The following is a 17,916-nucleotide window of genomic DNA, read 5'->3' on the forward strand; positions in this document are numbered from 1 at the left end:
ACAATCCTCTTGACTTATGTAATGCCTTTGTTGCACTATGCACTCACTCTATCCCCCTCCCCCTGAAGGCCTGTATATGGTGTGTGATGTGATTACGAGTGTGTCTGTCTCTTCTCCATCCTCTCTCTCTTCTTTCTTAACCTGCCTGTTTTAATCCCTGGCAAGTGGCAACCACAGAAAAATAAGGTAACGCACGACAAAAATGCGCTGTGGTATTTGTGCTCGAGTCATGGGCACAGTTTTATGTATTGCACAGATGGACGTGTGAGTCATCAAAGTGTTGCAGTTTAATTAAGGGCATGGCATGTTTGTCTATGTGAATGTGTGCTCTTTTTTATTAATCCTGTCATTCAGAAAGAATATTTCTCTCCCCTAAATTACTTAATCCAATCTACTGCATCATGCACATGAAACAACAGTCACCGCCATGCAGCTGTTTTTGCTCATCAAGTGAAATGACTCACCTCTTTAGAACACAACACAATAGTCTGATATTAGTTGTTGTATGTGCAATATTTAAGGTAGATAAGTTTAATACTATATTATCAAACAATGTAAAGTATTTTTAATCTCTGTGGCAGGCTGAAAATGTTTTGAAAAGTGTCAAAATTTCTCTCATATTCATCCATTCATTTATACATCTATTCATTCTCTATTCTTATTCTTATTTACCAGAGCTTGTTTAAATCAGCTTTTGTGGCCTGAAGCTCTTTGAATCTTTTTGTTGCGCACAAATGTTAGATTCCCATTGAATCTCTTATGGATATTTATCCCCAGACAATGATTTGTAATGATTTTGGTGAACCTTTGGTGACCTTTAAGTCTCGTGCCAGTAGTAATATGAAAATGTGAGGGCTAAGATAGATTAACGTCAGCTCTCACTGGGCAGAATAACAGCCTGATGTACTCCAAACAGGCATGGACACAACAGAACAGTGGACATCAGAAATTGCGCATGGTTATTACAACAGGGCTGTAGGCGCCTTCAGTCTGCACACTTTTAAATGCAAAGGGGCTTGACGACTGTATGTATATATATATATATGTATACACATATACTGTCTGTCATGCCCTCAGCTATGTAGACATGCAGAGTATGATTTCAGATTCATGCTCCAACTGGAAGAGAGAATTTGGATTTTAATGACACCTTAACCCTTCATCTAGCGCTCACGTTAATAACAAATATGACCTCATGCCCCCAGTTATTGTATGGCTTCAACAGTAGCAAATCATGTGTGATATTTGTTCCATCAGACACCCTTTCATATTTCATTCTCTGCTTTGTTTCACTATGCAGCAGCAGCAGCAGCAGCTTCTCTTGTGTCATTTCAGGTTTTATTTGTGTGCGTTTTTTTTTGTTTTTTTTTTGCACTTGCACTTTTGGCTACCAACCCAGGCAAACATTGAACCTCTGTCTTCCAGTTGAAGGACAGCTTCCCTACTGTCTGTGTCACCTTGACGCCATTTGACTCTGGTGTGTGTCAAAAAATCAGGGTGGAGACAAAATGCAGATGCTTCACAAAGTGCAGCACACACAGCAGCCCCCCGCCCGGCTTCTCTGTATGTGCGTGTGTGTATGTGTGTGCATGCTAGTTCACTCACGGCCCTCTGGTTCAGTGCTGGAGATACTTGGCCTTCTGTCTTGTATTAATCAAAGAGCAAAGGACAGCGCTCAGATTAATATTTTATATGCTGCATGACACTTTTGGCAAAGTGCCCTTCTCCACTGTGCTGTTGGCAAAGTGACAACCATACAATGTACCGACGGTGTGTATAATTAGTCGTATAGCAGACACAACAGAATTCATGCCAGCAGGGAGTGCTGTATAGATAACGCAATCCATCAGTCTTAATTCATCTATAGATGTCAGCGTTATAGGTCTTTAAAGTCATCGCAGTGCCAGTGTTATGATGTGACTTCTTTTATTTCATTAAGAATATACCGACAGTAACCGGCACCACACTGTCAAAAAGACCATGTAGTTTTTCCCCTTCTGTTCCAGGTGAGTCTGTCTCAAGCTCATGTTTCATTTGACCTCTTTACTATCATTTTCTCTGACTTTGTGTGTGTGTGTGTGTGTAGCACATAATGCCCAGACGATCTCCGAGCAATGATTTCTTGTTCAGCAGTCAGTTTTCTTACACATAGATATACCAGTTTCTGAGTATACAGCCAGTCAAGTGTTAATGGACGTCTTGTGATATACTGACTCTTGCTGTGCTGGCAGTGCACACAGATACCTGTCCTCGAAAGCAGGGCTTGGCTCTGCACCGGTTGGCACAGTGAAATATATTGGAGGCCAGCAGTGGCTAATCTCCCGTGGTCCTACCTTTGAAAAGATTTGTTTGATATCAGTGCCAGAGCTTGCATGTGTGTGTGTGTGTGTGTGTGTGTGTGTGTGTGTGTGTGTTCGTGTCAGGAGGGAGGAGGGAACAAGTGATTGCACACACTCTCTCACACACACATGCATACACACTGCTTTGGGGTAGGTTGGGGGACATGGTGAGGATAGCTCCAGGAACAGGCTAAATGGTTGTGTTGGTTTGTTACAATGTTTTTTAGTGTGGTAAATGGTGCAGCATTTATTTCAGTACACAGCTATCTAACCAACGACACCTGCAGATCCAGAGTACAGTGCAGTACAATACAGTACAGTACCTAGCCTTGTTCTAATTAGATTAACGGAAGTGTTTGAGAAAGCTCCTCACTCAGGATGCTTTTCATTGCCTTTGGAGCTTGTATTAAAACAAAGACACATAATCTCACAGTGTGAATGTGTTAAAGGTTAATTTTGGCATTAAGTTACATTCTAATAAAACATTTTCCTCCCCACCACTTTGAGAGGGTAATACATAAAGCCATCTAAATGCATATGCTGGCTCCCATTCGCCGCCTGCATCCATTATTCATATACAGGAGAAAACCCTGTCACAGACTTTTAGTCCTGCAGTTGCTGGTCGTCTCAATCCTCATCTCTATTTCTTTCTTTTTCTCTCTATTTTCTCTCTCTAGATAGCCAAACCATGTTTCCTCTTAAATTATTCGGCCCCTTGTCATTTTAAATGTCCACTTGGGCTTTTGTCTTTGAAACTGATGTACTTTCCTCCCTCTGCCTTATGGTGTTGTTTCTCTTGGTCCTTAATTTCTCAGTTGTGTAAGGCAGACATTGATCGTAACAGGGTGAAGGATGGAAACCTTGCAAGTCAGAGAAAATGACTATATTACATTTTGACATTAAATTATAAACATATACCGTAAGTGAGTCCTCACTCGCCTCATCCACATGAAATGCTGAAATTGATCAATGTAAAGGACAGTTTAGTACCTGCTCCTCTCTGCGGTCTTTGCTGGCATTTAATACCCCACTGTTTGCACTATTTGATCTGTCTGCTTATGGATTGAACACTCTGTTTTCATCGTCAGTATGTGCAGTCTGAAGACAACGGCGGGCTTAATGCGTGAGGCGAGAAAGAGCAATGAGCTATGTGTGCAAAGGAATGATGAGTGTCCCTTTTGAGACTTGAGCCGTGCCGTGGTTCATATTTCATTTATATGAAAGATTTCACTTGTTATGTAAGAAATGTGAGGCATACTGTATATATGTACAGATAAAAAGCCTATATACAGTAAGCATACATTTAGAATCTTGTTTAGTTTAATATAAATGAAGAAAAGATGATTTGATTACATGCAAATTTCACCAGAAGGACGACACTTAATGAATGCTAATGTTGCTCTGTTGTTTAATAAGCCACTGCTTGAGAACACATTATCTTAATCAACTTAAAATGGTGATAATCTGTCAGTATTGTGTTCACAGCTTGTTTCCACCACTCCCAAATTCCTAGAAAATCAGTCATTGCAGTGAAATTTAACATTAAATGGCTGCACACAAGAGATGCCTGATGACCAGTACTAGCAGTGATAGAGCCACATTTAGTCCAGATTGTTTTTAGACTAATGATTTAATCTGGACTCACTTTTTTTCTATCACATGTGATGGATATGGACATTGAAAGGCAGAGAAGCAGGGGAAGTAGTGCAGGTGGGAATTAATCTGAGGCCAGCAGGTGAACCTGTGGCTCCAGAGGCGACAGATTGGACCAACCGACTCTCCTTTGCTACGTGATAGATTGTATCTGTTATGGGTTCCAGCACAGCACCAATTTGTTTGCTTATATTGCCAACTTCATGTTCTTTCCTCTCTGGTCTGAATGTTACTCAGACACACTGCAGTCACAGCTGGTAGAGTCACCAGAGACCAGATGAAGCTTGAAACTGTAGTAAAGTTAGGACCTCCTGAGGGCAGATTTCATTCATTCCCTTCAACCTTTATTTATTCTTGAAAAACGACAAACAGATGGACATCGTAGAACACAGTTGAAAACAGTCACATAATTTATAATCATGGTTTTAAATTGACCTATGGGCACAAGTGCGTTGAGTTTTAAAGTGTGTTGTAAAGTGTTCCAGATATGTGCAGCACAAAAGCTAAAAGCTGTTTTTCCAAAATTAGTATTTTGCATAGGGGACTCTGAGTGTTAACCAATCAGCTGAGCATGTTGAGTAATTACTGTTGGAGTAAGAAAGTGATGTATGATGGCAATTTTCCATCTAGAGCTTTATATAGATGAATGAAAAACAATCTCTGTTGCCAAACATTTATAGATTCAGAGTTCAGACAAATCCTCCAACTTAAGCAACCGTACAGGTTATTAGACCCTTCCCCCTGATAAGAGGGAAACTCATTCAAATGTTAAATTGTTAAAAATAAAAGTTCAGTTAGGTTTAGGCATAAAGGCAAGGCAATTTTATTTGATTGAATTTGTCTCAAAGGGCTTTACATGGCATCATTACAACATCCTCTGACCTTAGACCCTCACATTGACTGAGGAAAAACTCCTGGAAACTCTTTTAACAGGGAAAAATTGTAGAAACCTCAGGGTGAGCAACAGAGGAGCAATAGATGTTGTATACAGACAAGAAAACAGTTTTATAGCACAGAATATGCAACAAGAGTTGAGGAAAGCAACAACAAACAACATAAGAAATGCTCCTGAGCTGTGCTTGTTAGGGCTAGAGGACCCATGTTGTTGCAGTTACATTTATCACCACATGATTAAGATTATGGTTCAAAGAAAACATAATAATATAGAAGAATGAAACGAACAGTGGTCTCCATTGTTTCCATTATTGTGTTAACCCCCTCCAACCTCTGAAGTAATCTGACTTCCTCCTTTGCTCCTGTCAGAGCTCCTATGGCCACTGCAGGGCTTTGTCAGGGTTAACCTGTTGGTTTGGGTTTCTTTGAAGACTGATGCCATTAAAAAAAATTGATGTGTGACTCAAAATTATGCTGTAGTTTTCTTATGGGAGGAGTCTCCCGAGTTCTCGCTATAATTGGCCGAGTGAGGTTCACCGGTGTGTTACAGGCAGACAAAGGCGGTGTCCTTGTACTCGTCCACTGAGGCAAGACTCATGTTTAATACATTATCACTTTTGCACCCTGCTGATTATGCTCGCTACGTGAGAGATATGCAGCAGTTCTCACTCAAAACCAGTGTGAACTCCACCACTCACCCAAATCCAAATAGATCATTGACTTTAATTTGGCATGAAATTGTCCACTAGACTTGTTTGCTTGCGAGAAACACAGCGCATTGCTGCGTCTAAATGGATAAAAATCGTAATCCTTGTTTTTCAGAATCGGTTCAGGACAGGACACGATAAGAGTAAAGTCACATTTTAAAGCAGAGACTGCAGCCCCCTGTCACTTGCAGCGACATCCTTGTGCCTCGCTGTTGTGTTCAGCAGCATCGCCTGTTGGAACATAATCCTTTAACTGGCTTTGCATCGCTATCACAACAACGGAATTTCTGATTTTCGTTAAGCCGCTGTCTGTCACACAGTTTGACGGCTGCAGTAACATACTGTAGGTAAAAATCACGTCTTTCTCTCCTACCCAAAGACTTTCAGGGCATAGAAAGGTCCAGCTGAATCGTCTTGTATTTTCTCTTTTGCACTGACACAGTATCTCCCTCTCTGTAGTGAGTCCATTCACTTGTCTCTTTTCCTTTTGTCGCACTTTCCTCCTCCTGTCTCTTCCAATTTAACCACCTCTACCCCCTTTTCTTTTTCCTCCCCCGACATCTCATTTCATCTCATTTTCGCTCGCTATGCTACGCATGCTTTTGCAGGGGGTTTTGGCCACAAGCTGTTCTGCTGACTCTACATTTGTTCCCTCATAGTTTACCCCTTTACTCTTCCCCCGCTTCCCTCCTATCTCATCCTCGCTCCTCCTTCTCCGCTCCCACCCCTCCCCTTGCCCCTTCTTGCCTTCATTCCCTACAGCCAGCGATATTTCCAAACCTCTTTCCCCACACTTTTATCCCTCCCCCTCTTCTCTGTCTCATCTCTTTTCAGATATTTGCCTCCGAGTGGCCGTACAGTAGCTCAGTGCTGAGTTGTCCTGCTAAAATTAAATGATGTCCTGGGTTATTAACACCCTACTACTGGGCAGAGCTGGCCAGGCTCCAGGAACCAACAATCCACATTATCCCTACAGCATACTGTAGGGAGGTTACAGTTTTTACTGTGCATCACCACTGTGCGTATACCTCGCCTGTGCTGGCGCTGACCCAGACTAATTCACAGACAATATTTCTTAATAGTGTTGTGGTTCTAGGACAACTGACCACATAGCCTTTGGTGTCTTAGCTTTGTGTTTAATCCTAACATGTCAATGAAGGAGACAACTGTATAAGCTGTTCAGAGGATAGCTGTTTTGTGTATTATTTTTACACCAGTCTCTTATTCTATTCCACATTCAACAACAGAGACATGGAAACCACTAGAAGAGTCATGACTTGGCCCCTAATCGGATTTCTCTCTGCAAATGGTCATTGTCAAGATGTCATCTATGAATCTTTGGGATGGGTGGTATAATAGATATACTGTATGTGAGTATCATAGTGTGTGTGTGTGTGTGTGTGTGTGTGTCTGTGTGTGTGTGTGTGTGTGTGTGTGTTGAAATGCTTTCCAAGGTAAATGTGTGTGGAAGCTGAGGCAGCGACAAATACTCAGCGGCCCCATTGCAGTTTAATTGTTTGCCTGCATAATAAATCAAATGTGTCAAGGGAGATTATTTATACAAGGACTGTGTTAAACAAATGAATCACCAATTTGCTCAAGTCTTAGTTTTTCTCGGTTGTGTGTGTGCTATCGCTATTTGTTGGTGCCTGCAGGTTTGACGTGTGGTTTTTTTGCCCGTGTCTTGCGTATGACAAAACTTGTGTTTTTTTTGTTTTTTTTGGTCACGTGTGACTCTGATTTTCATGAGGAAGCGTGAATCTCACAGCCTAATGGTGTCATTGATGTATGTGGTTGCTACTTGAATGCTCTGGCGGAGGAAGGAGGACAAGAAAAGAAAAGAACATAAACAAGTCACACGGCTCCTTCACAGGGACAGTGTGTACATTTCTGCAGCTCAGAGGGCGAGGACCTGCGTCCAGAGAGCTGCTTTAGGTTTGCATTGTGCTCCAGCACCTTGGTGGGATGCTAGTCACTGTTCCTGCTGTTGCTAAGCGACAGCTGAAAACCGGTTTAAGGCACATTTTAGTTCAAGTTGAGACGTTTTCAGATTTCACTGACCGGTGTGCTGCACAGCGGAGAAAAAAAAAAAAAAGCCCTGACTTCTTTATCCAGTGTATGTTTTTTTTTTCTATAGACCAAGAAAACCATGTCAGCACTGTCGAGTGAGATCCCTGGTGGACACACAGGATACAGTATACTTTGAACCCGACGGTGCTGTAAAAACAGAAAATCACTCTGGATATATGTTGAAATGTAGGTTTTGTGAGGGAGTATGGAGGCTGGAATGTGTAAGAATAATATTATGTGTAATGTGTACTGCTGTTGAACTGTTTGGGACTACGGATGAAAATTAGCATCTTGCTATAATCCGACATATTTACATGTTATGTCCATTAATGTGCACTGTCCCATTCAAATAAACAAATAAAATAAAGAAAGAAAGAAAGGAAGAAAAACGATTGATTAATTGCTGTATTTAAAAAGCATTTAGACGATGATTTTCACCCTAAATGGTGTATTTCAAGGTGCTTTTATTGAAGAAGGGGGGAAGAAAAAAAAAGCATCATCAAATGTGCCAAGTCAGGGTGGGTGAAGAAAATTGCTGACTTCAGAAAAGGTAAAATGCCTGGTAATAGCTGAGAGTTGGCCACAGCGCAGGGCTGGACCGCGGCCTGGAGGAACGGAGACGCAGCTCCCTCAGCAGCCTTTAAATGTGATGCAAACAGCCGCAGGCAGCCAGAGGGAGGCCGGGAGATGGGTGACATGGGAGCGTTCAGGCAGGTTGAGGTCAATGGGGGGCTGCAGCATTATGGATGATTTGCAGGATATCACTTCTAAATAGGAGCTGAGTAATGCGTGTTGTGAGGTGAGGCTTATAGCTGTGCCTTTTTCCATTGTCTTAGTTCTATCATCCTTATATACTTTTTCCCTCCCATCCTGTCTTTTATTTCTTTTACTGCTATTTTTGCAGTGTGTCTCTCTTCAGCTCCCTCTGTTCTTCCTCGCAAATTCCATCGCCTCATCCCTGTCTCTGGTTCCAGTGCAGAACAGCCTGTGCCCCGTGGCCCCGCCCCGCTCTCTGGCAGGGTGATGTATAAGTGGCTAGCTTTGACGTCACTTCAGGCCTAACGTCATAGCAACCCAGTGCTCCCAGGCTTGCTTTTTCTGGTGCTTTCTCTCAGTGCCTCTCCCTTATATTATCTCCTCTTTATCCTCCATTAGTCACTTCTTCCTCTTTTACTATCGCCCCCCTTTGTGATATCTCCTCTGTTTTTACTGTTTCCCCTTCTCCATGTCCACTTCTTCATCTTGTCTATCATTTTTCATTGCTCTGGCCCCCATTAAAACGCACTCTTGCCTTTCTCCGTTGTCCACCCTCCGTCTTGTTCTCAACCCTCTGGAGCTTTGTGGTCCAAAGCTGCATCCTCTGCTTCATTTTTCTATTATTTCCACTCACAGACATACAAACATACAGAGGCATGACATGTTTGAGCTACAGTAAGCTGACAGGCAGCGAACCAGCCCTTCTCCCATGTGGAATACTGGCTCTTCCCTATTCAATTACACTTATCAAGATCAGTTCTATTCCTGGACAATGTGGTTTCATAAAACCTGTATTCTGTTTCCCACTGTATGCAGCCACTTCTCTCTGTGACAACTTTGCTTCGTCAGATGCCCAGTGACTCACCTTTGTTTGTCAGGAAAGTCGCCTTTGGCTTTGACTATAAAGAAGCAGTATAAAAGTGAATGAGCAGTCAACTTTGACTTCCAGAGTATAGCTCAGGAAATTTTCATTGGACTTGACAAGATGTGAAGCTGACCCACTTTCTGCTTTAGCTCTCCGTCCTCCTCTCTCTTCCTGTCTTCTTGTCTTGCTCCCATCGCTGCCCGCAGTCAGTCTGTCCACTTATAGTGTAAGTGTTGGTGCATTGTGGGGAGATGGGGTGCGGGCACCGAGATACAGACCTTGCTTGGTTAAAATGGGATGAGGATCGCACTTGTCAGCAACTGTGACACATCTCCTACCGAGGCTGTCCCGTGTGGACGGAGCTGAGGCGCTTCGGAGTAGCTTTGGGTCATGTTTGTTAAAATGCTGGAAGAAATGTGACAATGGCAACTGAGATGTCGAGTAACTTTTCTTGTAAAGTGTTAAAATTCAGGAAAGGCCACGTTGAATTGCAAAGAAGACACTGATGAAGCTCTTTTCGTTCCTCACCTCGACATCACTTGTCAGTCACAGCGGGGCCAGTAATGTGACATCTGTCTGTTGCCGTATTAACAGCAAAAAATTCATCACTTCTTCTGCACCAGAGTTGTTCCAGGTGCACCAAACATGTTTTCCCCTCAGGAAACATTGTGGGTAAAATCTATATCTATAAGCTAAAGCACCTTCAAATTGATTTAAGTATCATAAAAAAAACATGATCCTGTTCATTAAAGGCACTTTGTGTCTTCCATTGGCTTTCTTTGCGTAATCTTGTGAAATATTTTTGTTAATGTAGTTTTCCCATGTCAAAAGCCAATGACGTGAAAACAACCCACAGAAATTGAAATTATGTTATTTCCCACTCAGGCGTGAAATCGAGGTAAAGACACACTGCCAGGGGAAACATGTATTTTATAGGGAACACATTCTGACACAACAGTGGTAAACAGCTAACCAGGGCCGCAGGTTCACGAAAACAAATTTAAAAGCTTCCATGCACAGGGTTAAGACTGAATTACCATCAGATATTGAGAGCAACAGAAGGAGCATTTAAATAAATAACACAGGCAGTGTCAAGACATACAGTAGTTGTCTCTTTTGGAACCAAATTTCATCATAATGATGATTTTTAAACTCATTTACAAAACATTTATGTACATTTATAATGATCCATAAATAATTTGCATGTGAAAGTCAGGCCATTGCAAACATTAATTAATGACTCATTTGTAAACTTAAATAATTAGTTATGTAAATAAAATGTTTTCCAATGCCTTTTGCCATATTTTTCATTAATTACATTGTAATTTGCTCAATAAATCTAATTTTGAATATTCAGGCTGACTCAGTCATCAGTGTGAATTGCTGAGATAAACCTTCCCGATTGTTCCAACTAATTTGTGAGAAACTTTTCGGTAAAGGTTGACCACAAATTAATTTAACTTTTAAGAGATATCTGAACTCTTGAATAATTTACCTCAGAGGCAGCAAAATCATTTGTCGAATGGAAAAGCCAAATGGGCAGTTGTCAACTTTATGTTCAAATGTAGTGCAAACTTTTTACTGAATTTCCAGGAAATCGGCAAAGGAAACGTGCATTTTCTAGTAGGTACCACTGACCTGCTGCCATTATCCATTAAAGCTGGAGAGGATGTCAAGACATGATGCAACTAATTTAAATTTTCTTGTGTTTTTATGACCATGTTTTTATGACCATGGACTGGTAATAACCAAGTACATATGTGTGTGTGTGTGTGTGTGAATGTGATGTGTCCTGACTCCTGCCTGTGGGAGAATGTGTATACTATAAATGTTTTATGTCATGGAATTAACAGCCTCCTAATGTGTTTTGCAAACTAACACGTATAGATTTTAATTCAAAGCATCTAATTGAATAGACAGGAATACAGAGCAGGGATCTGTACAACTACTCTATGTCCTCCTCACACTGGATTAAATGGCTTGCTGCTGGCCTGCTACATTTCTGTGGTAATTATTATGGCAACATTCACTTGAAACACATGAACATATGACAGAAACAGTGTTTTTGTTCTTTGATGGTGTAAATTTATTTTGCTGGGTTGCTTCTTCTTTTTTTTTTTTTGATAAACGTGTATGTGTGCTTCATGATAATATGCTTGTGGGACGGCTGCCTGTCTTCAGAGAGAAGTCAGTATGAGCAGTTTCAAAAAGCTCAACCTTAAATCCTCTCCTCTCTCTTTTTCTGAGGCCCTGGAAGATTTGGTTGCCTGGCAACATTAGGAAAGAGTTTCAATTAAGTCACTTTGAGTTGTATGGACTGACACTGGGCCCACACCGTTCTGGTTAACACCACACACCTGAGGGTTACATATTAAAAGGATGCTCAACAACCTTCTGTAGATAGGGTATTTGCTCCTCTGGATGCTCTGCCATAGACTAAGACAGGTTAACTAGAAAAAAATTGAGGCATTTCCTTCTGACACAGGCATGAGCATAAGAAAAACTGTATATAAGTAGGTAGCCAGCTCTGCTTAATGAACAATCTGTGATTCAGTTGGCACTTAAAGGTGGTAGACGGTTGTGTTTTTGTAAATAGACTTCACATTCCTCCCTCTGAGCTTGGGAACAAAAAAAAAAGAACCTAAAGCTTTTGGATGTACCATATAGTACATCATGATCCTCATTAAATGAGCTGATGTAAGCTTGCTCTTCCTTACTTGCACAGTTTGACCTACATGGACATCAGTGTTCCTCCACAAGTCGGTAACAGTTTTGCCAACAGCACTAACCCAGAGGATGGCGGCCATACTAGGTCAAGTGGAGAGAGCATCGGGGTCCACTGTCCTCATCCACTGGCCCTGACAGTGATTTGGTGTGCGCTGATGAGCTGTTTTGCATCCCTCTTAAAGTCAGAGTACTGTTTTAAAATTAATTTATTCATTTTAATTTCTGCCAGTGTATGAAGCTCTAAGCTTTGACTGCTCAGCGCAGCACTGACCCTCTGGTACTCTTCATGTTTCACATTATTTGAGACACCACTGCTGAGACCTTCAAACATAATCACTACGCCTCCTCTGTGAGGATATATTTGGGTTTTTCAATTCAAGCTGTGATTGATTATGAGAAACTGAAGTCTTGTGTGTGGTGTTTGATAAAAATGAGTACGAGTGCTTTCTGCCCCCCCTGTTTATTTTAGCTTTCTTGGAAGTTTCCAAGACGGTTTCTTCATTTTTCCTTTTTATTGTTCCTCAAATCCAGTAATAATCATGGCTGTCTATTCACACTGTTATTTCCAAGTGGTCAGCTTGTTTGTATGTGTTCAGGCATCATTTACCCGTCTGCTTCAGTTGCTGTGGTAAGACTCCAGGCGTACGTACACTAACTGTTGGTGTGTATTTGCTGTATGGAAGCAGAACAGCAAGCTGCGGGCTGGATGAGGACTGTGCATCGTTTCAACAACATAGAGGAGGTTGATGCACATCTGAGGAGAGGCTTAATGATCTTCTATTGGTTTCCGGGGTACAGATGCGTTTGGAATAAACTATGCATAGTCGTTATGCTGCAGTGTTGAGCATTTGGGTAGCTTCCCCTCCCATATACGGAGACTTTGAGACCAGTGAGATGATTGTATCCCAATACTGAAAAGGATATATGAAGGGCTGCCAGTGTTCAAGCCTATCCCATGCGGTGCAGTCGGTGTTTCTTTAGGAAGACGAGGCTACACCTGGGAGCTGCTGGTGAACATAAGAAGTTTCCAGATTATCCACACAACCATGGCTACTGACTCAAATGTCATCTAGAGGAAGATACTGATCATCACTGACTCACTTGTCGGTGCCCTCCTGGTGTCATAGTTAAGGTCTTCTTAATCCTCCTGGCGGCTTACCGGCTGAAATCCAGTGGAGCTGGTGGATTCTCTCTGGTCAGAGGCATCATGGCTCAGAGCTGTAGTCCTTTAATTGCCTGTCCAGGAGGGGGAGGGCAAAGCTTAATCCACCTGAGGAGTTGAGGGCAGCTTTGCAGGCAGCACAGAGACCACTGTACCATGCTGATATCTGACTGAAGGAGAACCAGCATGTGCCATGTGAGACGATCGGTTTCAGACTGAACCACAGCCTTTTCTGATTAAAGCAGCTTGAACTGAGAAGCACGAAGCTCTCAGACGTTATTAGCTCAGAGTGATTTACAGCATAGATTGTTTGTTTATTAGCAATTATGAATTCTAAGGTCAAGATTGTTGAACATGTGTTTTTGTTTTTTGTGAATGAATGAAAGGCCAATATTCATGACGCTTTCAGCTCTGTTTTAAACTCCACCACCTCCTTAGAGAAATATCTAGGTTTTTAGCGGCTAAATGCTGTTTGTCGAATGTTTAGTTTCTTTTTCGTCTTCAGAGAAACAGCTGCAAATGATGCTGATGACTGAGAATGAACAAAAACTGTCAAACTGTGTGCTAAGAGTCAGTTGAAGAAATTCTCCCTTGATTTATCAGTATCAGTGACCCCTAACCTTAAGACGTAGTCGTTTAATCCATTGTCTCTACGACAGTATTGATTATAGCAGCTCTAACACCATTGGTCTGGCTGTGCTTTCACACAACTGCTATATGAAATACAAGCTCTGGAATGAGATTGGGGCCATTTGAGTACATTGTGAAGAAAAAGGAAATGCATTTATATTGCGTGTTTACATAGAAACGTCATTGTGTATTCAGTTTGAAGGTAAAATGAAGGTTCAGAATGAGACACACGTTTGGCTGAGGGCGAACAAGGTGTGTGGTGCCGGCTCTGTTGATGCGGTGGCTTTATTCATTGGGATGGTCACAACACACCTCAGGAATGATTACATGCATTACAGCTTAATAAATTACACTAGTGCCTGTCTGGGGGCTGAAGGCACAGTTTGCACTGTGGGAGAGGAGGACTTGATTGTTGGCGCTTGAATTAGATTCTTAGCTGAGCTCCGCTCGTTCTGCTCCCGTCGCCGTTATCAACATGCGATGGGGTTTCTTCTGTTTAATGGTTCATTAATGAAAGAAACTTCTCTCTCTCTCCCTCTCTCCCTCTGTCTTTTTTCTTTTCTCATCATCCACCATTATATTTCCTGAGTGTATGTAAATGCATGGATGATCCTCTTACTGCATGTCTCACACTGTGTTCTGCAGGCAATTTACAGTACCTGGTCACATGGAGAAAGATACCACCCCCTACACTTAAACACACACACAGCCTCACACACTCACACATGCACACACAATAATGATGAGCAATAGTGTCATCCCTAGGGTGTTATACCTCTCTGTGCCCTCTGTATGAAAAACTGCCCCCCCACCTCTACCTTAATCCTGAGAGTCATGGGAAGAATGAATGGATATAATCAGTAAGCTCACCCATTCACTCTCCCCAGGAAGAGAAGCTCGTTATTCTCTGTCAGTCCTTTCTCTTCTACCTCTTCCTTTCTTTTTTCCTCCACCATCCATCCTTCCACCCTGTTCCCCCTCTCTCTCTCTCTCTCTCTCTCTCCTGCTTCTCTGTTTAACCATATCCTCTCTTGCTTTCCCCCCTCACAAGCACTCTCCACTGTCTAATATGCTTCTATTCCTGTAGAACAGCAGTCATGTACACGCTTCAGTATTTCCAAATCATTATGAACACCTGGATTGCGTGGTGGGTTCGGTAACTGTCTCCAAAACCTATTTTTCTGAATGCTTCCTGCTAAAACTGAGTCTCTGTGGTGTAAAACTGTGGGGGCTCAGAATGAGGTGTTGAAAAATTACAATATTTTCAAGGAGGGAATGTGATTTACAGGCAGGTGGGGGGTCTGACAGGGTGTAGCTCTGCAATGTGATACGCTTTCCTTGTTGTAGGGGATGAATATGGTCAAGCTTTGTGGGCAGACCGTAAAAAAATGTCACTGTGGATATTCCATTTTCCCTCCCAGTAGGTAACAATGTAACATGTCATGACCTTTGAATCAGGTTTCTCGAGGAACAAATGACCTTGAAATGCTGAGGCACGTTCCAGGCGCCATATTTAAAGATAGTCACAGTGTACTGTATACCGGGCTGCTGCATAAACAAAAAGACACACGGGCGGGACTGATGTGGTGATACTGTAAGTTTCTCATGTGGTGCTGCATGTTCCTTGACGGTGAATCTCTCAGGTTTGGTCGTCCAGGCGTGGAGTGTTACTGTCAGCATGAGAGCGGAGCCGCCGTCATCCAGCTTCAATTTCTCATCAATGAGGTAAGTTATAAGATACTCACGCTGCTCAATTATGCTGCTGATGTGCATGTACCCACCCGTAAGGCTAGTGCCATCTTATGAAGTAAGTAACTCCATGGGTAATAGTGTTACTGGGAGAAAAAAAAGGATATTATTATCCCGCCCCAGTTTTCTACTTTAGTCTCTTAAAAAAGACTTAGGGGCTGATTCATAAATGTTCATCCCTGGTAATCGCATTTCACCCCTAAAATGTGCAAAAAAAGGTTCCTCCTGTGTGCCATTGGAAGAGGAAGGGTGGTTGAATGATTTAAGTAGTTGTGTGAAAAATCTAACTTTTCTTATCTCTTCATCTCTTTCCACTCTTTTTCCATATTTTAACATGGTGAAGTGTCATCTTCCCTATGTACTGCCAAAAGTAGAATCAGTCATTTGACCAATTTGCCCTGGAATCGGCGAGGCTGGGTAATGATTCTCAATACTCTTGAGTACTGCGTGTTACTGCGTTCGTCGCACTGACTCGTTAAAACTGTCAGGAATGAAAAGTTGGCACTGAAAGCTCGATGTTTGCTAATTTTAGACAATACATCATCACTGCTTCTGTTAAAATCTCATTGAATATAGATGCTTTTTATTTAATTGATTGCAAAAAAAAAGGTTTGTGGGAAAAAAATGTTCCTCAAACCAAGAAACTGCAAAAAGGGGTGGTCACACTTTGATATTTTATTGGCATCAGAACCAAGAAATCCAGAACAGACATTCACCACATTACTGACATTTTGAGTCTGTCTTCTTTCTCTGGGTAAAATCCATATGAATTAATTTCATATATTCATAAACAGTGCGTGGGATTTCTCGGTTTTCAGCTTTCAATTTGATAGACTTGTCAGCAGGACTTGAAAGAAGTATGCTAAAATTGTTACATATCAGCAGCAGGGTTCAAAGTGTCAAAGAAGGACACAGCATGGGAACTGCGTTGTATAACGGCTGTGATGGTTGTTTGCATCTATCCTTTTAAAATCACAGATATGAGTCATCCCACAACTCACCCAGCCCTTATTAAACAATTGCTCAGCTTAAATAGACACTTCTGCTTCATATGTCACATTAAGCCACAGGCCACAATAAAGAATTTAAAAGCGATTTGTTGAGTGTCTATTGACAAGCTGGAAATGTGTATTGCATACCTACAGCACACTCTGATTCATATTGAAAGAAGCACAAGTTTGATTTACTTCATCTTTTTAAGAAATGCTGTACTTCTCACACACATGCACATGCACACACACTGATTTCAGCGTCTGTGTGACTGTGACTCAGCAGCTCAAACAAACCCAGAGGAAGATGGAGAAGATTTTTAGTGCCTCCTACACACACATGCACGCATATACATCTCATGAATCATCCTGGTTACCTGGGAGAAAGCTGACTGATTTAAAATCAGCTTGAGTTTCCAGGGAAGTCTGACTCATAACGGTCAAAGACAGAATGTGCTCTACATGTAATTCAGTAATAATTTCTGTTTTGCGAAAGCCTTTTTTTAAACTCTTGAAATATGAGATGAAATGTCTCTTCTCCTCTGACAGGGAGCGCTGGTGAGCGCTCTGGCTGATGACAGTGTCCACCTGTGGAACCTGAGGCAGAAGAGACCAGCTATCCTTCACTCCCTCAAATTCAACAGAGAGAGGTAAGAGGTTCACGAGCAAAAAAAAACGCATATGATGTCAAAGTTAACTGGATCTTTCTGCAGCTCTGTTTTCTCTCAGTTTCTCCTCCTCCCTCCTCAATTAGGCCGTCACACTCGCTCTAGTGCAACATGCACTGTGGCAGGGGCAGTGTCACAGTTTACTGCCAGTGTCAACTGTTGCATTTCGCTGACTGTCATACTGTATGCAAACAGAAGGCTTTTCATTTGGCAAAACACGCGCCTCCAAATCTGTGCACAGGGCAAAGGAGGTGACGCTGATGCGCTCTCTCTCTCTCTCTCTCTCTCTCTCTCTCTCTCTCTCTCTCTCTCTCTCTCTCTCTCTCTCTCTACCTCCCTGTTGGCCTCTAACTAAACGCTCATTATTTGGGTCACTTACTCTGCCTTTGAGGCTTTCCCATCACTGTGGCACAGGTGTGAGTCTACCCAAACACCTGAAGGTTTGCAGCGGGTCACACATAAACACAACATACAGTAAGCATAAACACACACAAGGAAGTAATATACAGAGATGCCACCATGTCAGGATGGGGATTGAATCATGAGGCTTTTAGGAACCATTTCATAGGCAATTTTACCTGTTTTACGGGTAGTTTAATTTATGAAGTATGAACTGTGTGAAGTTGATATTACTAATAATCATTTTTTTTGTTTTAGACCATATTATAACCAAGCAATATGCAACTTGCACAGATTTCTAATCAGGT

The 17,916-nt window shown here is 41.9% G+C and overlaps 1 protein-coding gene across 4 annotated transcripts in view; it reads left to right on the forward strand.

Moving 5' to 3' along the window:
- The window catches only part of stxbp5a (syntaxin binding protein 5a (tomosyn)), an 87,643-nt gene that overhangs the window by 20,169 nt on the left and 49,558 nt on the right, over nucleotides 1-17,916 (forward strand). For all 4 annotated transcript variants that reach the window (XM_085771664.1, XM_085771662.1, XM_085771663.1 and 1 more), the window contains 2 exons: nucleotides 15,447-15,528; nucleotides 17,091-17,191. In XM_085771664.1, coding sequence (XP_085627790.1) covers nucleotides 15,447-15,528; nucleotides 17,091-17,191 — 183 coding nt within the window. The remainder of the gene's footprint in view (nucleotides 1-15,446; nucleotides 15,529-17,090; nucleotides 17,192-17,916) is intronic.

The sequence above is a fragment of the Trachurus japonicus genome, chromosome 24, assembly GCF_045865225.1.
Source record: "Trachurus japonicus isolate A0001 chromosome 24, Traja_1.0".
Classification (NCBI taxonomy): Eukaryota; Metazoa; Chordata; class Actinopteri; order Carangiformes; family Carangidae; genus Trachurus; species Trachurus japonicus.